This window comes from Dendrobates tinctorius, unplaced genomic scaffold, assembly GCF_039654945.1.
Source record: "Dendrobates tinctorius isolate UK_male_01 unplaced genomic scaffold, ASM3965494v1 ptg000051l, whole genome shotgun sequence".
Classification (NCBI taxonomy): domain Eukaryota; kingdom Metazoa; phylum Chordata; class Amphibia; order Anura; family Dendrobatidae; genus Dendrobates; species Dendrobates tinctorius.
In genome coordinates, this window is record NW_027361719.1 from 14,256,202 (window position 1) to 14,278,722 (window position 22,521).

The window sequence follows — 22,521 nt, forward strand, 5'->3', positions numbered from 1 at the left end:
GGTTAATGCAATGGAGCGGAGCCAGAAGACCTCAGTGTCTGGTTGTTCCTACTACGCTGAGAAGATGCACTTCTCCAGTGTATTAAAGGTGTTTATTCCAGCAGGAAAGGGGTTAATTGGCCATATTGGAAACTCCTACATTCAGCTGTGCTCGGTTAGCCACTCCTTTTCCCTAGGTATCGAGCCTAAATTTTAAGGTCCTCATCAGAATTAACATTTGCTGCATGAAACTGGAGTGGGAGAAGTTGGTTTTGAGAAGGAGAGCTGGAGTTTATTAGTGACTGTTGTCTGGTTTGTAATTATGCTTGGAAATTCCTTATCCTTCCCGGTTTTGTTCTCTTGCCCCTGCCTACACACCCTGGTGAATACCTCTGCTATATGTGAGAATATTTTGTGTGGGTGTGTGTGGAGTTTTCAGTTTACTCTTGTCTTTGTTAACATGTCTGTCGGGTTGGTGTACTGCGGTGCACAGAGCCTCTCTTCCCTGGGTGGGGGAACGGGACAGGCGAAAGGCTGATGTAGGAGATAAGGCAAGGGCGGAGGCCTCGGCGTCTTTGCTATCTGAAATATCCCGGGGAACAGGGCGAGCTAGGGCCCAGGTCACTCGCCAGTCGAATCGTGACATATATTGTCAAGACTGCAGTATAACTGCTCCTCCCTCATAAGTCTCTGAATGCTACAGCGGTCCTTTTGGTACCATGATTAAGAATAATGGTGCACATTCACTCTTGTATTATTTCTGCTGTTCTGCTCTATTATAGGAGCACAATGGCAAAAAAAGCAGTGTCAGATCTGCCATAAGCTGGGAGTCATTAACTATTAGGCTATGTTCTCATGTTGTGTTTTTCTTAATGCAAAGTTTAAGCTGCTTACAAAAAGCAGGTTTTGCGGTGTTTTTGCTGTGTTTTATCAGGGTACATTTGTCTTTTGTGCATACTGATAAAGTATAGGGCATAAATTTTTTTTTTTTTCCACAGACTTGTACAGACTGATGTTGAGCATGGTGCCTAGCATGCTCACGAGAATCTCATTCATTCCTCGTGACATTACAATTTGCTAGGGACAGGAGGGAGGATGTCAGTGGACATTTATGGTGCATATTACTGATACACAAGCGTCAGAATTTCTCTTTTAATCACTATGTAATAATGAGGATCTACAATTGTCATTAGGAAATATTTAAATTCCACCCAAAATTACCAAATCAGGAGCAAATGTTCTTTGGAAACTTTATTCTACTTTTATTCATAATTTTTTTTTTTTTTTTTTTTTACAATAATGGGAAAATACTGTAACTGGCTGTTACCATTCCACAGGTGGATACAGACAGCACTGACTGTACCTTGTCAGCCTGTTCAGATTCTCTTTTAAGAACACCTAAAACAGGGTGAAAGGGAAAGACTAAAAAACCCAAAAACAGGACATATCACAAAATGTATTTTGTAACATAAAATAGAAATACAACATTTTGTTCCAGTTTTAGCGTTGTGATTTAATTGCACAATTGAATATATTTGTAAAGAAGAAAAGAAACTACTTACAGAACGGCATAAGGCACTTATATAGAGAGAACATTAAGATTGCCACCATAAACACTAACAGCAGGCTGCAGAGACATGTTTCATGGTGCAGTGCATAAAGTCTGGCAAAAAAATGGTAAGAGCACAACAACCTGCTCAACAGAGCAACCAAGGCATATTAGGGAATTACAAAAGGTGAACCAAAAAGTGGATTTACACAGCTGTAACTTAGACCCTATGTAAATATATACTTTTTAAACAAATGATTGAAATCAGAAACCAAATATTTGTGTTTTTTTTGTCATATCTACATAACCTTAAGATTGTTATATTGGCATAACAAGGAGAACTACTTCTCTTTTAGTAGTATTTCATCTCATACAGCCCCATACCTTACATAAAGAACTTCTGGAGTATTCAACAATGTATACTTGACAACATATAGAAATGTTTTGTTCATGCACTGGGACTTCTCCATCCACATGGATGCTTATTAATGATGAGCGAGCGTGCTGGGATAAGGTGTTATGTGAGCACACTCCTGTCTTAATCCAGTATTTTTGGCGTGCTCGAAAAAAAGGCTTCAGTCCTCATGACCGCATGTCTCATGGCTGTTTGACAGCTGCAACACATGCAGGATTTCTAAACAGGCAATCCCAGCATGTGTTACGGCTGTTGAACAGCCGCGGCGACGCAAGCATTTTTTTCGAGCACACTTGGATAACACCTTATCCGAGCACGTTCGCTCATCACTAAGCTTATACATCTCAGGATTTCCTTTTAAATGTGCGCCTTCTCTATTGCCAAATGCATCATAAAAAGGAAACTGCACATTGCCATTTTATTCCTGGTTTATTAAGGCAACCATTCTTAATCTTTGCTTGACTTCACTGAAATTATATTGTGATACACCTTAAACCACCACTTCCCTTGTAGACACATATATACTGTCAGTAGCTGAGGGGTATATAGACTGTATTCATTTGCAATGTATGTCAGGATTGGTAAAACATTTTTACCAGTAGATATGGTAATTAACTCACATCAATTAAAAACAAAGTTAGGTGCCAGCAGTAAGCTGGGAAGTTACGGCTGCATGGCAGGTTTAGACAGATGTGATTTGGCTGCTAAAAGACAAGAAAGTCAGAGCCAGATTGCAAGCAAGTTGCAGTTAACTACAAATTTCCTTGGTCGTCCATGTGGTAAAATTTGCATGCAACTCAAAATGAATGAGGTTTAGAAATTTGGGGATTGTTGCATTTTGCCAACCTCATAATCATTGGATGTGATGTTATATTGGGAGTATCCATATTTGCTGTGTAGCCCTAGCCTTCGTTGTATTGGCTACTAAACTCCCAGGGAGAAACCATGGCCTATAAATGAAAGATTTCAACAAAGAAAAAACATTCTTAATAGTCTTAAATATAAAACCCAGACTCCGCATAAATATAGGTTTTTCTCCTCTAAAATACAGCACAATAAGTCAGCTCCAAGTATTGAACCCAAAACAGGCACACAAAGATAAATTATGAAACATGAATGTGTACATCTATATAAACAATAGTAATAACTAATAACCTATGAAGGAAGAGGATTATGTTTCCTTTTACCAAACCCCAGTGCATGGGCACATAAAAACCCCTGAAAACTATGGGAGCATTCATAGAAGGTAACGATGTGTATACAGCTCTATCTTTGGCCCTTGCTCCCATCCTTTTTATTTTGCCAAAAACAGAACTGCAATCTCAGCAGAGAGAATATGGAAAAGTAAGCGCTCACCCAAAGCAAAATGAATAAAATCAGAGAGGTAGAAACTACCTCCCATTATACTGTAGTGTTTCCAAACACGGTCCCTCGATAGGTCATGTATGTGGCCACTCACTCCAAAACAAAAGAAACTGGATATACCATGTACAAAAATGGCAGATTCAATTCACGCACATTGCTGCCGTCTTGCAAAAAAATGGTGGAAATGTAAGGGAAGTGTGAAAATACTTTAACTGTGTGCATAGTGCATTTCACATGTTCAATGAACATTTTTTTCTCTTGCTCCAACTCTAGTACCCATAACAGCCTCATGTACTGATTTATGGCTATTTTGCCCGTTACTGTGATAACATCCACAAAGCCTCCAGGACAGCATCTAAATTGGGGGTGAGCACAGAGGAGGAATCCATGTTCAATTTCATCAGACCAATAAAATCCACGTGAAAAAAGTCTAGTTTGACATTTTATGCAAAGATGTTTGTGACAAACTCCAAAAACCGCTTTCCATACTGATCTGGATGTACAGTAGAAATCTCAGCACCAGCCTAGACAAAAAAAAAAAAAAAAAAAGACAGGAAAAACTTGTAAGATATTTTACAAAGGCAAAAACAATAATTAAAATAAATAAATGAATACATGTCTAAACTGAAGTGAAACACCGTAAACAGCCTATACCGCAAACTGGAAGCGTTCACAGTCAAAGGATCCCCATAGAAAAACAAAGTTGACTTCAACAAACATACAATTTTTTAAAAATTTTTTTTAAAGAAAAAGTATGGTCTGGTGGGGCATTCCAGCATGAGGCATTTTTCCCCAAACTCTCCAACCCCCTGTGGTGCCCATAACTGCCTCTATGTAAATCTGGTTATCTCGTAATTTTTGTCTCCAGGGATTTATCATTTCTCTAGCAGTTACAAGGGAACATGGACGGTCCAGCACAGCTTGCCATGTGACTACTAATGTTTATTTTGGAAACCACAAGTCCCAAACAGTAGCATGTGTCTCTAGGCAGCAGGAGGCGCCACACTCCACAATCATTCGGTGTCCATGGTGGCCGCAATGGTCTACTCTGTATCCAATAAGGATAACAAGTTCCTTCTTGGCACACTCATGTCGCTCCTCAGAGGGGATTGCATCTCCCTCAATTTGTGAAGTGCTTGTAGCTCTGATGCGGCTAAGCTCTGCTGTACACAATATGGTGCTGCTGCTGCTCTTTCTTTCATATCTGCCCAATAGCACTGCAGGGATACAGGGAGAGAATGACCTTTCCTCTATAACCACTGCTGCGCAATATAAGATGGGTGCTACTAAAAATAGAATTAGTCTTACCGGTAATTCGGTTTCTAGGAACCTTCCACGACAGCCATATCGGAGGATGTCTCCCCGCCATAATGGGGGACAGGAAATGCACAAGAGGTTAAATAACCCTCCCCTTCCTGCTATCTCCAGTGTTTTTTCTGGACACACTAGCATGTATAGTTACCACCAAGGTGTAGGAATCATCCAATAAGAGTATCAGATAGGGAGGGAAATTAGTGCTGTCGTGGAAGGTTCCCAGAAACCAAATCACCGGTAAAACATTCTATTTTCTCTAGTCACCTTCCACAACAGCCATATCTGAGAAATACCAACAACTAATTTCTTAGGGAGGGACAACAGCCTACAGAACATATCTGCCAAACGTTAAATCCCTGTTGAAATTTAGTGTATAGTGTCTGGTGAATGTATGTACAGACGACCAGGTGGCGGCTCTGCATCTCTGCTCAGAAGATGCGTCCCCTCTTCCTGCCCATGATGTTGATACTGACGAGTGGAGTGGGCTTTCAGAGATGTAGGAGGAGGAACGTTCTGTGACGAGTAGGTGAGGCTGATAGCTTGCCTGATCCAATTCGCGATTGTAATTTTTGCCGCCTTTTTGCCTTCATTCCGACCGGAAATTTGAATGAATAAAATCTGGTCAATCCTCCAACTCTCCGTCTGCTGGAGGTAGAAGAAAACTACTCTATAGACGTCGAGGGTGTGAAAGACTTCTTTCGTGTTGGAGGGGTTTGTACAGAAGGAAAGCAATACAATATCCTGGAACCTATGAAAGTTTGAGACTACCTTAGGCATAAAGGAGGGATTTAACCTTAGAAAGATGCTATCCTCTGTGATGGTCAAGTATGGCTCCTGTATTGAAAGGGCCTATAATTCTATGCGCCTTGCGGTAGTAATTGCTACAAAAACACAGTTTTTAGTGTTACGTTTTCCAGAGCCGTGGAAGACAGTGGCTCAAACGGTTCCCTGGTCAAACCTTTGAGAACTAGGTTCAAGTCCCAGGGGGAACCTGACTACGGAGTCTGGGACGGATTCTAGTTGCTGAGGTTATGAATCGCTTGATCCATCGATGGTTTGCCAGATCTTGATTATAAAATGAACTAAGAGCTGACACCTGAACCTTTAGTGTACTAGAAGTGGGCCCTAGAACTAAGCAGTCTTGAAGAAACCCTAAGATCTGTGCGATATTATGATGGAAGGGGTCCAGGGCACTTAGGGAACACCAAGATGAGAACATCTTCCAAACCTTCCAGTAAATGGCGTTAGTCATGCTCAGCCTCGAATGGTCGGTGGCCCTGTAGAGTTTGGATCACTTCCTCGGAAAGGCCATAAGCCTTTAGAATTGTGGCTTCAGTAGCCAGGCCGCAAGGTTCATTCTGTGGGGGTCTGGGTGTAGTAGAGTCTTAGTAAAGGAGACTGGCCCTCTAGGGGCAGAGGTATTGGGCCTTCCTGAGCCATGTTCCGTAGGGCTCCGTACCAGCTTCTCCCTGGCCACAAGGGAGCCACTAGGATTGTAGCAACTTATTCTGCAGTGTTCTCGTTACCATGGGAATCGGAGGGAAGGCGTAAGCCAGACTGAACTGCCACGGATGGGAGAAGGCATCTAATCCCCACGCTCCGTCAGTGAGACAGAGAAAAAAAAGTTTCCATCCTCGCATTTTGACCGCTGGCAAAAAGGGTCCACATCAGGATTTCCCCACCTTGACACCAGAGGCAAAAATACTGTTTGGTCTAGGCTCCATTCCCTGGAATGAACGTCCTTCCTGCTGAGGAAGTTCGCCTGCTGATATGGACAACAGATGTTTCTCTGCCCAAGAAAAAATTCTTGCAGCCACCAATTTTTTGGTTGAAGAATTTCATTCCTCCTTGGGTGTCGGATGTAGGACACTATAGTCGCATTGTCTTGGCAGACACATACATGATGATTTCGACAAGGGATGATGCTGCTTTCATTGCTTCCTCCACAGTTTTCAGGCCTCTCACATTTGAGGAGGTGGCTCTGACGTCTGGGGGCCATACCCCCTGGAAGTGTGATTTCTCCACTATAGCACCCCAGACTCTCTGACTGGAGTCTGTGGTGACGATTTCCAGGGAGAGCTGATCCCAGCTGACGCCCCGCTGGAGGTTCTGGTAGTCCAGCCACCATAGGAGAGACTCCTTCATATGACCAGGAAGAGGGGTTCTCTTGGTCAGAGTATTCCGATACTTCTTCGAACACCGGAGTACATAGGACTGAAGGATCAGAGTATGGGCTTGAGCCCAGAAACAGCTTGGATGCACGTTATAAGCGAACCTAGGATGGATATTGAGTCTCTCAGGGTTGGTGCTCTCTGGTTTCTGAACCTGGAGAACCTCTGAACAAGGTCGAGTTGTCGTTCCCTGGGTAAGAAAGATGTTCGCTTTCCTGAGTCCAGGAGTATCCCTAAGAACTTCTTCCCGGACGAAGGAAGAAGGTCTGATTTCTCTAGGTTGGGGATCCAACCCAAGGACTGCAAAATCTCCAGGAACTTTTCTACGTCCTGGTTCAGGCAAGATATGGATGGAGCCCTTATTAGAAGGTCGTCTAGGTATGGGACAATGCAAATCCCCTGCTGGCAAATGAAGAGCATTGCTTCTGCCATTGTCTTGGTAAACACTCGAGGGGCTGATGACACCTGGAACGGCAGGACATTGAACTGGTAGTGGTGGACCCGGGGACCCTGGGAAATAGCAAACCTGAGGAATTCCCTGTGGTCTGGATGAATCGTGACGTGATATTAAGCGTTTCTCAGGTCTATTGTGGCCAACACCCAATTTGCCCTATGAGGGAAATTGCCAACTTAACTGACTCCATCCTGAATCATCTGTACTTTACCACTTGGTTCAAGGGTTTTAAGTTTATTATAACCTTGCTTTCCTGAGGGTTTTACAATCACGAAGAGGCGAGAATAGTGGCCTCTGCCTATCTCCTGTCGTGGAACTGGGGAGATCGCCTTGCAGAAGTCTCTATGTCTCACAGCAAGGATTTTTGGAGGTACGCCTGCAAGGACGTCACTCTTAGGCATTGAGGGGGAGGACGCTCGAACCTCAATCTCAGTCTATCGTGAAAGGTGCGAATAACCCATTGGTTTGAGGTTATGGATTGCAACAATCTATGAAATTAAAGGATCGGCCCCCGACCGGAGAACCGTGAATTCTGGGAGGACTGGTCAAGGGGAGTGAGACGAAAAAATCGTTTCCTAGGTTTCAGGAGCGACCTCTTTTTATCAGTAATAATAATAATAATAAATCTTTATTTTTATATAGCGCTAACATATTCCGCAGCGCTTTACATTTTTCACACATTTTCACTGTCCCTAATGGGGCTCACAATCTAAATTCCCTATCAGTAGCTTTCTCTAGGATATCATCCAGAACTGGGCCAAATAATAATTCCCCTGAAAGGGAAACGTATAGACGTTTGACATAAAAAGTCTCCTCCCCAAGCTTTCCGCCACAGAGTTCTCCTGGCTGAGTTGGAGAGGTAAATGCATGACCCGTGACCTGCGATAGCTGGCTGGTCCCCCATTTGGGTCCCGGCCCAGGCTCAAGCTGCTTAGCAGCCACTACCTGACAAATGCACTCATGCTCAGCCTAGAAGGGCCGACGGCACCGCAGATTTTGTTGCTACCCGGACGGACTTAGCGGAAGCATCTGCTTGGAACCCTGTCGCTTTTGTAATTGGGAAAGAGAGTCAAGGGTTTCTTCCCTGGAGGTCCCCTGAGTGAGGTAATCCTGAGGTAGTCCCGACGCCACTTCCGGTGTGTGTGAGCGCGCAGCCCCGGATCACATGCAGCCTGGGGAGGAGGACGCTGAGGAGCTCCAGGAGGACCCTGGCCGCACAGCACCGCCCCGCTTTACCTCGCTGAGGGGGCGCAGGAGGGGCGAGCAAGGGTCCCGAGTACCACCAAAGTGGAGACGGGAGCAGCCTTCCTACAGAGGAGAGCAGAGCCCCCGACCGTTGACTGCCCAACGTTACAGGTATCTGATGTTGCAGTGCCTCGGTCGCCGGCCACTGCAGCACTATCAGGAACTCTTCATGCCCCATAGGGGACAGGAAAAACACTGGAGATAGCAGGAAGGGGAGGGTTATTTAACCTCTTGTGCATTTCCTGTCCACCATTATGGCGGGGAGACATCCTCCGATATGGCTGTCGTGGAAGGTTCCTAGAAACCGAATTACCGGTAAGACTAATTCTATTTTTAGTAGCACCCATCTTATATTGCGCAGCAGTGGTTATAGAGGAAAGGTCATTCTCTCCCTGTATCCCTGCAGTGCTATTGGGCAGATATGGATGAAAGAAAGAGCAGCAGCAGCAGCACCATATTGTGTACAGCAGAGCTTAGCCGCATCAGAGCTACAAGCACTTCACAAATTGAGGGAGATGCAATCCCCTCTGAGGAGCGACATGAGTGTGCCAAGAAGGAACTTGTTATCCTTATTGGATACAGAGTAGACCATTGCGGCCACCATGGACACCGAATGATTGTGGAGTGTGGCGCCTCCTGCTGCCGATATGGCTGTCGTGGAAGGTGACTAGAGAAATTATAGCTTTCTCCTCATCATTCTGCATAGGGACAAAGCTGTTAATGAGGGGAAGAAATGCGCATATTGGACTAAGATCACAGCACGCACAGTGTCACAAAATGGCCTGATGCAGCTTTTAGTCACCACAGTACAGTATTTTCTCATCGGACAAGGAACCGTGTTAGCAGTCCACAACTGCACATGTGCTGTTTTTCGGTGTTCGGCAATACAATGAATGGGGAGATTTTGCACTTGGTGGTCCTGCCTAGAACTGATACAGATATAGAGCACATAATGGTGACAGTGTACAAGCACTGGTAAGGATTTTTTTTTCTGGAGGGGGTGCGTTGACTACTGCTGAACACCACAAATTGCCTAATGTTCTTTTCGGTTTTTCGCTTCCCTCCTTCCCAGAGCCGTAACTTTTTTATTTTTACGTCAATATGGCCATGTGAGGGTTTATTATTTGCAGGACAAGTTGTAGTTTTGAACGACACCATTGGTTTTACCATGTCGCATACTAGAAAACGGGAAAAAAATTCCAAGTGTGGTGAAATTGCAAATAAAGTACAATCCCACACTTGTTTTGTTTTTTGCTTTTTTACTAGGTTCACGAAATGCTAAAACTGACCTGCCAATATGATTCTCCAGGTCATTACGAGTTCATAGACACCAAACATGTCTAGGTTCTTTTTTATCTAAATGGTAAAAAAAACAAACTTTGCTAAAAAAAACCCCAAAAACATAAAATTGCGCCATTTTACGATACCCGTAATATCTCCATTTTTCATGATCTCGGGTTGGGTGAGGGCGCATTTTGTGTGCGCAGCGCTGACGATTTTCGTGATACCATTTTGGTGCAGATACGATCTTTTGATCACCCATTATTGCATTTTAATGCAATGTCGCAGCGACCAAAAAACGTAATTCTGGCGTTTTGAATTTTTTCTTTCAAATCAGGTTAATTTTTCTTTTATTGATAGATCGGGTGATTCTGAACGTGGCAATACCAAATACTGGTATGTGTGTTTGATTTTATTTTTGTTTTATTTTGAATGGGGTGAAAGGGGGGATGATTTCAACTCATTTTTTTTTGCTTTTTTATATTTTTAAACACTTTTTTTTTTACTTTTGCCATGCTTCCATAGTCTAGAAGTTACCACAACTAGATCGGCTCAGCTACATAGAGGCGATGGTCAGATCGCCTCTATGTAGCTGAATTACTGACATGCTATGAGCGCCGACCACTGAGTAGCGCTCACAGCAATCTGGTACGGACAACCATAGAGGTCTCCAGGAGACCTCAGGTCATGCCGAAACACCGGTGACACGCGATCATGTGACGCGGGTCACTGGTGTATTTCCGGCCCAATGGCCGGAAGCGCATTTTAAATGCCGCTGTCAGCATTTCACAGTGGCATTTAACTCGTTAATAGCCGCGGGTGAATCGCGATTCCACCCGCAGCTATTGTGGGCACATGTCTGCTGTTCAAAACAGCTGACATGTCTTGGGAAAGATGTGGGCTCATCCCCAGAGCCCACATCAAAGGGAGGGATACTGATATCGGCGTAATTATTTCTCTGATGTCAGTAAGGGGTTAATTTAAGATCTGAGTAAGAAGTGGGCAATACCATTTATGTTAGATATGTAGGAGAGATTTGTTAACATGTGTGAACACTATCAGTATGTGTAGCCTGCTGGCAGGAAAATGACTAACAACAGAAAAGTAACCCAGGTGCGATAGAGGCTTAACTTTGTAATAAGCAAAGTCTCAAACGTCAGCATTTCAATCCTACTCACTTTTCCTGATATTCATATATTAAATTGGAAAAAGTGACAATTGCTTCTTTGTAAATATGGCGCTTACCATAAACCATATATTTTTAAATTTACTAATGCTACACTAGATAACAAGCAGGTAGTGGTTACGGATCTGCCCGTTTTGCCCGATGCGGTTCTTTTCCGGCACAGAGTAGTCACAGACCACTCCTGCCAGCGATTCTGCTCTCTGCTGACAACACGTCGACAGAGTAGCGGATTCTTTTCCACTCTGCTCTGTCGATGGGGTGCAACTGCTGACGTTATGCTGATTGACAGCAGATTCTCCCCAGATGCCTACTGCCTATAAGAATGATGTCGATAGCCCTACCCTGTCAACAGAGCAGAGCCGAAAAGAAGCTACTCGATGTGGTGTCAGCAAAGGCAGCTGAATTACTGGCAGGTAGGTAGCAACTACCTGCCTGTTAGTGCGTAGGCACTTTTTTTTTTTTTTCAAAGGATATCCCCTTTAAGGGGAGCAGCCACATTACTCAAGCAAAAATCACATCACAATCCTCGGACTGGTCGTCTGCTCTCCTGTCCCAAATGTGACAGCTGCATAAAAACACGTGCTGTCGAGCTGAGGTCGGGAGATCCAACGATCAATCTGAGGGTTGGAGATGCGATCCTTGCTCGTGCAATATGGCAGTCTGACAAAGCTCTTAACCCCTTATAGTCAAATGATGGACATAGTCCGTCATTGGACGCCTCCCCGTTTGATGTGGGCACTGGCGATGAGCCCACACCTTTTTCGGGACATGACAGCTGATCTGATCAGCTGACATGTGCCTGGAACAGCCGCGGGTTAAACCGCAATTCATTCGCGGCTGTTAACATGTTAAATGCCGCGGTAAAACTCTGAACGCGGCATTTGACATGCATGCGTAGGAAGCACGTCCTTTCCACCTCCCATTGGCGCCCATGTCACAAGACCACGGGTCGCCGATGGGTTGGTATGACAACCTGGGGTCAGGAGAAGACCCCTGTGGTTGTCATTGCTGGATCGATGAGCGCCGCCTGGTGGTCGGCGCTCATAGCAAGTGAACATTTCTGTTACATAGAGCAGGGCTGCAGAGGCGATCGGACAAGTGCAGCTTCTAATCTCTCATGGAGACTATTGAAGCATGCAAAAAGTAAAAAAAAAAAAAAAAGTTTTAAAATATAAAAATAAAAAAGTCAGCCCCCTTTCGCCCCATTCAAAATAAAAAAATAAAATACACATATTTGGCATCGCCGCGTTCAAAATCACCCGAATATAATAATAAAAAAAAAAAAAAAAAGAAAAAAAAAAGAAGAATTAAATCGGTTAACGGCAAAGCGAGAGAAAAAAATCGAAACGCTAGAACTACGTTTTTGGTCGCTGCAACATTGCAATAAAATGCATTTAACGGGCGATCAAAAAACGCGCTGCCAAACGCATACTGCGCACGGCCTGCGCCCCCAGTGATAAAGATAGGGGACACAGGACGCATGCAGCGTCGAGCGCCGGTAGGCGGAGCTACCGGCGGAGGTGCGGCAGGGGGCAGGGCTTAGGCTGGTTTCACATTTGCGTTTTTTTGCGCTGGAAAAAAACGCATACGTGCGCATGCGTTTTTTCCCCTATATTTAACATGGGTGCGCATACCTGCGCGCTGGTAAGCGCACGTATGCGATTTTCATGCGCTGCGTTTTTTTGGGGTGTGCGTTTGTATTTTCCAGACGCAGCATGTTGCATTTTTTGGCCCTGCAAAAAAGCGCATGCGCACGTATGCGCACGTTTTGCGCTAAAAATGGCCATTATAGCCTATGGATGCGCATACATGCGCACTGGCATGCTCATGTATGCGTTTTTTTGCACATGCGTTTTTTTTTGTTAACCATGGAATTTAGGGGTTAAGGGTTAGGGTCAGGGTTAAGTATGGTTTGGTTAAGGGTTAGGGTCAGGGTTAGGGTCAGGGTTAGGGTTAAGTATGGTTTGGTTAAGGGTTAGGGTCAGGGTTAAGGTCAGGGTTAGGGTTAGTTAGGGTTTAGGGTTTGGGTTAGGGTTAAGTATGGTTTGGTTAAGGGTTAGGGTCAGGGTTAGGGTTAAGTATGGTTTGGTTAAGGGTTAGGGTCAGGGTCAGGGTTAAGTATGGTTTGGTTAAGGGTTAGGGTCAGGGTTAAGTATGGTTTGGTTAAGGGTTAGGGTCAGGGTTAAGGTCAGGGTTAGGGTTAGTTAGGGTTAAGTATGGTTTGGTTAAGGGTTAGGGTCAGGGTTAGGTATGGTTTGGTTAAGGGTTAGGGTCAGGGTTAGGGTCAGGGTTAGTAAAGTCATGGTTTGGGTTAGTGTGAGGGGCCACCTAATGTTGGAAAAAACGCAAACGCGGTAAAAACGCACTAAAAACGCATAAAAACGCTGCGTTTTTTTCATGCATGCTCATAAAAATGCTTGAAAAAAACACAGCAGTTGTATGCTTTTGTATGCGTTTTTTCAATGCGTTTTTTTGCGGGAAAAACGCGCTGCAAAAAAAAGCAAGTGTGAAACTAGCCTTAGCGGCGGCCATCGCTGCGCTCAAAACGCAAATGTGAAACCGGCCTTACATGGCTATTTTGACCAAAAAATAAAAAAGCTATGGCTCTGGGAAGGAGGGGGAGCAAAAAATGAAAATGCAAAACCAAAAATACCCCTGGTCGTTAAGGGGATAAGCTGTAAAGACATCTATAGAAGATTTGTTCTCCTGGTATAGGCTGCAAGAAAACACTGGCTATATACCCTGAAGTGAAAAAAGCAGTGCAGCACTCCTCTCTCTGTAAGCGCCATAGCTGATGCATGGTCTGCTGATTTGAAAATCACTACTATTGAAAACAAACAAGAGCATATGCATTGTTTATTTTTTCATGCAAAAGACCCAATTTGCCTTATTTATTAAAACTGTGTCAGGACAATCAGCATTATCACACATGGCAACCTGTTCCTGTGCAGACTTCATTTTGCCTGATCAGTCATAAGACATGATTGTTTCCTACTGCAACCAAATAAAACCTTCTGGTGAACAATTGTTTGGAGAAATGAAGCCCATTAAGGGAGGTTTCTTTATACTGGTGCACAGGAATGGTCCAGCCTCTGCCCACAGCAACCAGTTTCTAGAACTAGGGTCAGATGGTTTTGGGGCACAATTGCTCTTTTTTTTTTACTCTAGTGTTATACTAGTTTTTCCCAATGTCTTTTGACTTTACATGCAAACTGTCTGCAAAACATCAGATAAACCACGGACATCAGTATGGACCAAAATGGGTAAAGACGACGTGTCCTGGTACAGCACCCCTGGGAAACCATTAGGAGCACAGATTCACTAGTGATCAGCCACATAATTACCCCATGCTTCACGGTTTTGGCTGCATGAGCGGCTTTCTTCTTTGCATCATATTGTGTGAAGATGTCAATCAAACCCATGAAGTAGACTTCTTTTTGTGGAGCACCTGAATAAAGACAGATAAAGTTGATTCAAGGGTTTTTATAAAGAATAAAACTTTACAAAAAACGAAGACTGAATAAGGGAGCTTTTTTCCCCTGAAGAAAAAAAAAAAAATTGTTGCATGGTCTTGCAAATGTACATGTTTAAATTGTAACCATGTACTTTAAAAGGGAATCCGACAGCAGGGTGTTGCTATATAACTTGAGAGCAGCATACTATAGGGCAATAAAGTCTGATTCCAGGGATGCATCACTTACTGGGCTGCTTGGTGTAGTTTTCATAGTATCCCTGTTTTGTCTTCTTTAGATGTAGCAGAGCTAAGACTTCTGGGCTGTGTATAATCCTGTCCACATCTCTGCTAATCAGTAGTGGGGTAAAGGCCCTGTCACACTAAGCGAGATCGCTAGCGATATCGCGTAAGCGTCACCGATTTTGTGACGCAGCAGCGATATTGCTAGCGATATCGCTATGTGTGATACTTACCTCCGACCAGCTCCCCCCCCTCTGGCTATCGCTGAACACGCGAGAACGTCCTGGGCCGTTTCTCGTCGTCCGCTTCCTGCTGGCGCCGACAAGCGACGCGTGGACTCGGGCGGGAGGAAGTCTTCATCGCCGCGTCTGACAGGTAAGTAACGACTGCTGCTGCATCGCTGGTGAGATCTGCATGTTTGGCAGCTCACTAGCAACCATTTAGCAATGCACCAGCGATCCTGACCGGGTTGTATCGTTGTCAGGATCGCTGGTGCATAGCTAAATGTGACGGTATCCTAACAGATCATCACTGCAGGACTACAGCTCACATGCAGACCAGTCAGTCAGGCTAATCTCCTGATAAAATACTGATTGCATTGAAATTACAGCACACAGCCCGATAAGTAACATCCCTGGAATCATGCTTGTCCTACATTATTAGAAGGGCGCGAGAAAGACATTGGCGGAACGTGATTGGACTCACACCAATGAAAATATGCCTTCCACGTTCTATAGTATTTTTTGGAAGATGAAGGCTTCCTAGCCTGGATCAGTGTGAATTACCCGATCTGAAAACCCTGACTTTCAGTACCGCGGTCTCAATAGCCACGCCGTCAAATTGAGCGACCGAGAATTGAGGTGGTAAATCGGACCCCGAGACAGCAGATCTGGTCTGTCTGGAAGTGTCCAAGGAGCGTCCGCGAGAAGGTTAACGATGTCCGTGAACCAAGACCTTCCGGGGCAATCCGGGGAGATGAGGATGACTGGTACCCCTTCTGCCTTGATCTTCAACAGCTTGGGAAGAAGAGGAAGAGGAGGGAACAGATAAGGGAGCGCGAACTGTGACCAAGGATAGGTCAGAGCATCAGCGCCCACCGCGAGGGGATCGCGGGCCCTGGATACGAACCGTGGAACTTTCTTGTTCAGATAGGACGCCATCAGATCCATGTCCGGAGTACCCCAACGAAGGCAAATCTGTTGAACGACTTCCTGATGCAGGGACCATTCCCCTGCCGCGAGGCCTTTGTGGCTGAGAAAATCAGCGGCCTCATTTTCCACACCCGGAATGTGTACGGCGGATATCGCTGGGACTGACATTTGTGCCCAATGAAGTATCTTGGATACGTCGGCCAATGCCGAGGAACTCAGAGTCCCTCCCTGGTGGTTGATATATGCCACTGCTGTGGCATTGTCCGTCTGAATCCCGATTGGCAGACCTTTGAGCAGCTTGTACCAATGAATCAGGGACAGGAAAATAGCCCGTATCTCTAGGACTTTGATCGGAAGAGTCGCTTCCTGCCTTGACCAACGGCCCTGTACTGTGAGATGGCAAAACACTGCACCCCAGCCCATAAGACTGGCATCTGTCATCACCACTTGCCAATGTACTGGAAGGAACGATCGGCCCTGGGCGATGAGGAGATGTTAGCCACCAATTGAGGGACAGCTTGACCTGAAATGAGAGTCGAATTGGAAGATCCAGTGAGAAGACAGACTAGTTCCACTGCGACAGAATGGCCCACTGAAGCGCTCCTGAGTGGAATTGTGCGAAGGGAATCGCCTCCGACGTTGCAACCATCCTCCCTAGAAAGAACTCTCTTGGCTGATCAGAGGGAAATGAGTCGAGGGCCCTGAAGCAAACAAAGTTACTCTCTTGTCGTTGGGAAGGAAGAACTTTGCCTGACGAGTGTCGAAAAGTATGCCTAGAAACACAAGGCGTTGTGTTGGAACTAGGCAGGACTTTTTTGTGTTGATGATCCACCCGAATCGAGCAAGAGTGTCGCAGACAATGGTCAGACTTTCGAGAGCCTGGGGCAAGGATGGAGCTTTGATTAGGATGTCGTCGAGGTAAGGGAGCACGAGACCTCTGATCCTCAAAATGGCCATCAACGCTGCCATGATTTTTGTAAAAACCCTGGGGGCGGTGGCGAGCCCGAACGGCAAGGCGACAAACTGAAAGTGATCCTGATGTATCGCGAAACGCAGGAATTTTTGATGACCCAGGAAGATTGGGACATGTAGATAGGCGTCTTGAATGTCTATGGAGCACAGGAATTCTTGTGCCTCCATGCAAGCGATTACTGAACAAAGGGACTCCATCCTGAAATGTCACAGACGGAACCTTTTATTCAGTAGTTTTAAGTCCAGAATGGGCCGAACCATGCCTCTTTTTTCGGCACTACAAACAGGTTCGAATAGAAACCTGTGAATCGCTCTTTCTGGTACTGGAACAATCACTCCCGACTTGAGAAGAGAGTCGATGGCTGTAAAGAAACCCGGAACCAAGGCGGGGTCTTTAGGGGGTCGGGATTCGAAGAATCGATCCCGAGGACGAGAAACAAATTCTATTTTGTATCCTGAAGATACAACTTCCCTGACCCAAGCGTCTTCCACCGAGGCAAGCCGTACGTCCCTGAAGGCAAGAAGACGGCCGCCCACCTGGGAGTATGCTCCGGTGTTCTGATTCCAGTCATGCGGAGGAAGATCTTCCAGGTCTAGGTCTGGTAGATCTACCCTGGGAAGAATGAGATCGCCAGGAAGGAGTGGGCCTAAAGGAGACTTTTCCTATCTTGGCGTGGTTGAGGCCTCTGCTGGTGGGAAGACGTATCTGCTGTCGTGAAGCGTCGAAAAGGCCGAAAGGGTCGAAACTGACGTTTCGGAGGAGGTCGACAAGATTTTGCAGGGGAAGAAGGGAGCTTGTGCCCCCAGTGGCATCCTTAATGATCTGGTCCAGCCTATCGCCGAAAAGACGCGATCCCTGAAACGGTAAACTGGTGAGGGACTTTTTTGACGATAAGTCCGCTTGCCAAGCCTTAAGCCAAACTGTGCGCCTAATAGCCACCAAGTTGCTCGATGCCTGAGCTGCGCAGGATGCGGCATCCAGGAAGGCAGAGACCAAATATTCGCCTGCATGCGAAATTTGGTCGGCGAGATCCGCCAGCTGCTCTGGCTGGTCTCCAGCCAAAATGCCTTGGCGGAGGTCCTTAGCCCATTTCACTATGGCCTTAGAAGCCCAAGTAGAAGCGAAGGCCGGGCTTAGAACAGAAGACGCCGCTTCGAAGGCTGACTTAGCAAAAGATTCTATGACTCTTTCATTAGTGTCTGCTAGAGATGCTCCCCCAGAAATCGGAAGGACCGTGCTGTTAGATAGTCTTGAAACCAGAGGGTCCACGGTCGGTGAAGCTGACCAGTCTGCAATGAGTTCCAGCGAGAAAGGATATAACACCCCAAGGCGTTTTCCTCTTTGAAAAGACCTGGTCGGATTTTCTCTCTCTGGAAAGAATTTTCTGGAACTCAGAATGATGAGCGAAGACCTTGGAAGGTGGTTTTGACCGTCTGAAAGAAACTTCCTTGTCCGCGGGTTCCGCAGGAGAATCTTTGATATTGAAGGACTGGTTAATCGCTGCAATGAGGCTCTGAACTATATCCCTCATATCAGCGATTTCGTCCGAGTCCAGCTCCAAAACATCCTCGGAGGGTCCATCCGAGAAAGTCTTGCCTGGCTCAGTAGAGGAAGGTCTATGGGGCGATGCGGAACGGGAAGAGAAACCGGACATTTGCTCCAGTCTGGCTCTTTTCCGGCCAATATTAACAGGCTCGACCGGAGCATCCTGTGACCTGCTGGGTCCTGCAGAAGTCTGTAGTGGCAAATTATCCAGTACAGACACCAAGGTCTGGGACACCTTGGTGAGATACGCCACAGATTGAGACAGAGAGGAAGCCCACCCTGGGATAGGGGCCTCAACCTCACTCGGGACAACCGGGGGCTCCTGGGCGGTGGGTTCAGTGGGCTTGCTGCAGTCCTGACAGAGGGGAGAGGACTGACCTGATGGAAACTTGCATTTGCAAGAAGAACATGCAAAATGACTGACTACCAGAGGAAGAAGCAGAGCGAATTGGTTTAGAATTAGACATTATGAGCTAACCCACTAACAGTGCCAGACGGTTAGGGGACGGAGAGCTGAGGAGGGTGTCAGTCTGCAGCGCAGAGCTACTCACGGAACCTGTGTACACAGTACGCTGAAGCGGAGACGAGCAGCTCACAGGCTGAGGAAAAACTGTGAGGTAAATACGCGCTCCTGAATGCTGTGGGCGGAAATCAGCTCACCAGAGAGGGGGGCGGAGCTAACCGCTCTGTTAGGAGCATAAGAAAACTCCACTCCCTCCTATACTGGGAGGAGTGGGCGGGCCCCTGCTACGCCTCTAACCCTCAGAGAAGCGGTGGGCGGCACCAGATGGGCGGGACTGTTCCTCAGAAGAAAAAGCCTGCCTGAAAATAGGGGCGCGGCCTCGCCTCAGAACTAGGCCCGAACTGAAGCCGGGGCCTGGATTAGAAACGGCAGCCGCCGGAGAGCGCGGGGCGGCGCGGAGGTCTAAAGAGAACTGCAGATTCGCGGCGCTGAGAACGCTAAATACAGGTAATGCCACTTAAGGAAGCTTGCCCGTTTCCCACCGCCCAGGGGGAATACTATCATGGGAAGGAGAGAGGGGTTCAGCCTGCTGATACTTACCTCCTGCAGTCCTGACTTACCCCATTTCCAGTTGCAGACCGTGTCTCCATCCACCGACAGGCTCTGGTAGGCGAGTGGGTGAGAGACAGAAGGCGAACACGCATACGTGTTCCAGGCCGGTAGACATGAGGATACGGGGTGGCAGTACAAGCCGTACTCATAGTCTCTTTGTGGGAGTACAGATGTGACTATTCACTCTGTATCCCTCCAGAACCTGTCAAGAAACGAAGCACACTGAGGTAGATAAGGGTCTAATGAAAGACCCGTGTCCACCTCCTACTGACACTAAGCTAAACTGAGTAATTGAGCGCCAGTCGGTGGGGTGTATACTGTGGAGGAGGAGATAACTTTCTTATTTGCATAGTTTCAGCCTCCTAGTGGCAGCAGCATACACCCATGGTTCCTGTGTCCCCCAATGAAGTGATATGAAATACAAACATGTTTTGCCACAGGTAGATTAATTCTTTTTTCTTTTCATCGCCACACAAAATAAAAAAAGAATAGCTCTACCTGTGGCAAAACATTTTTGTATGCCTGATCACAGCAACACGGATATGAAATTACTTGTACTGAAAGGTAACTTCACATCTCAGAGAGACAGAAAAGTTTGGGAGTACAAGCTCATGATGACCTTTGACACTTTCAGTGCAGGAATGAATGTGTCGCATGGATTTATGTCTTTTTACATCAATTAAGGAATTTTCTCCTAAAACCTTGTGGGGGCATCACATTACCAGACCCCAATCAGAGGACACAAACTTTCACTTCTTATCTATGAACTGGTCCAAAATTTATGGCCATAACTGTCTATCACTCCCCCATAATGACAATTCTGCTTCACGTCACGTCTTATCTATTGCATTTTTTCTGTGCTGTGTTGTGCATAAATATGTGACTCTTCAGATTTTGTATTAGTCAATGCCTGATGAAGACACCTGAGTAGTCTCGAAAGCTTGCAATTTGTTACCATCTTTTCAGTTAGCCATTAAAAAGGTATCAACCACTCAGGACTCTTAATTCTAAATATTCTTCTAGTTTGTTTTAATAATTTATCGTACATTTGCAAAACATCTGAAACTGTGTGGCTGGAAAATCTCTAAGACATAATATAAAACAAAATAAAAATGTAATCCATACACTCAGAGCTTTTGATGGCATAAACATCAATGCCGGGTTCAAATTCTCCAGGCCCTAGAGGTCTATGGGAGTTCAGGTAGCCAGCTATTCCTTCAGGAGAGGTCCCATAGGAACCAACTGTTCCATGAATCGCTCCCTCATTGTCAGTTTCTTCCTCCTCAATCTCCTCTTCCTCTTCTTGCTCTGCACGAAGGACATCATGAATTCCCAGCAAAAGGCTATAGTCCATGAGCTTTAACTGCACCAGAAACTAGAATATAAATGCCAACAAGTGATTATTAGCTAGGATCATAGCGCTGACACCACATTAATGTCTTTGTAATGTATATTGGGGTATAACAAGAAAGGACATACAATGCTTCACAATTACTACACGCACACACACACACACATTAACAACAAGAACAGCAAAATAGAGAAGCATAAGAACTAACAAATACCAGTTACTAAAGGTGTCCATGTGAACGAGACTAGAAGAAACAGAAGTATATTGAATAACAGTGTCTACAAATGGAAAAGGTGAAAAAGTAATAAATAAAATAATAATGAATGCTGCTAAACAGGGCTGTGGAGTCAGAGTCCGTATAATATGAACTGACTCCAACAACACATAAATTGGGCACAGTAGTACAATGCAGGATGTTTCCATAATAATTTGGGAGCATTATGAAATGTCCTATAAATGTCTGTTCTGTTCCTGATCTAAGGATCATGGCTTTTAGTGGAGAATAAGTTCAATAGAATCACTGCACACGTTAAATATGCTTAAGGTGAGTATTTATTAATTGACGGCGAAGACGCGACAGCTGACGTTTCGGCCTGATAGCGGCCTTTATCACATAGTCGCCCTTTAAAAGTAAAGGGTCTGTACAGACCCTCTACTTTTAAAGGGCGACTATGTGATAAAGGCCGCAACGTCAGCTGTCGCTTCTTCACCGTCAATTAATAAATACTCACCTTAAGCATATTTTACGTGTGCAGTGATTCTATTGAACTTATGATTAAGGGACCGCTGGTTCCTTTTCACTAGCACCGTATATTCAACCCTTCAGTCGAGTGCTAACATTTCGATTATCTTTAGTGGAGAATAATCTGTGCTGCACTTTATGTACATGCTCAGTAGTGACCAGTGGTGTGGAGTCATAGTGGAGATGAATCTGTGCTGCACTTTATGCACATGCTCAGTAGTGACCAGTGCTGTGGAGTCGTAGTGGAGATGAATCTGTGCTGCACTTTATGTACATGCTCAGTAGTGACCAGTGCTGTGGGGTCATAGATGAGATGAATCTGTGCTGCACATTATGTACATGCTCAGTAGTGACCAGTGCTGTGGGGTCATAGATGAGATGAATCTGTGTTGCACTTTATGTACATGCTCAGTAGTGACCAGTGCTGTGGGGTCGTAGTGGAGATGAATCTGTGCTGCACTTTATGCACATGCTCAGTAGTGACCAGTGCTGTGGAGTCGTAGATGAGATGAATCTGTGCTGCACTTTATGTACATGCTCAGTAGTGAGGCAAGTGCTGTGGGCTCAGAGTCAGGGAAATTGAGGAGTCGGAGGTTTGGCTTACCAACTCCACAGCCTTGGTTGCAAAACTAGATACAGCCTATGGTCAAAAGAGTGGCCATGTTTTCTATTATTCAACCTTCTAAAAAAAAAATAAAAAAAAAATTCCCATGAGAAGACCCCCTGTCCCAGCCAGGCTTTACATGGTAATTCTATATATCTTCTTGCTGTTCCTCTCCTGCTTATAACTTATTGCCAGGGTTAAAAGATAGCAAACCTCTGTCACTGGACCAACTCTTTATTATACGTTGCTTATATAGCGCCATCATATTCCACAGCTAGGTTCTTCAAAGTAGCCACCTTTTGCTTTGATTACTGCTTTGCACACTCTTGGCATTCTCTTGATGAGCTTCAAGAGGTAGTCACCGGAAATGGTCTTCCAACAGTCTTGAAGGCGTTCCCAGAGATGCTTAGCACTTGTTGGCCCTTTT

The 22,521-nt window shown here is 45.4% G+C and overlaps 1 protein-coding gene across 2 annotated transcripts in view; it reads right to left on the reverse strand.

Annotated features, from left to right (window-relative positions):
• Window positions 1-1,215: 1,215 nt before the first annotated feature.
• PIP4K2C (phosphatidylinositol-5-phosphate 4-kinase type 2 gamma) overlaps window positions 1,216-22,521 on the reverse strand; it is a 97,306-nt gene continuing 76,000 nt past the window's right edge. For both annotated transcript variants that reach the window (XM_073576813.1, XM_073576814.1), the window contains exons 8-10: window positions 20,523-20,772; window positions 14,304-14,407; window positions 1,216-3,832 (exon numbers count right to left, since the gene is read on the reverse strand). In XM_073576813.1, the coding sequence (XP_073432914.1) occupies window positions 3,752-3,832; window positions 14,304-14,407; window positions 20,523-20,772 (435 nt within the window). In that variant the 3' untranslated portion in view covers window positions 1,216-3,751. The remainder of the gene's footprint in view (window positions 3,833-14,303; window positions 14,408-20,522; window positions 20,773-22,521) is intronic.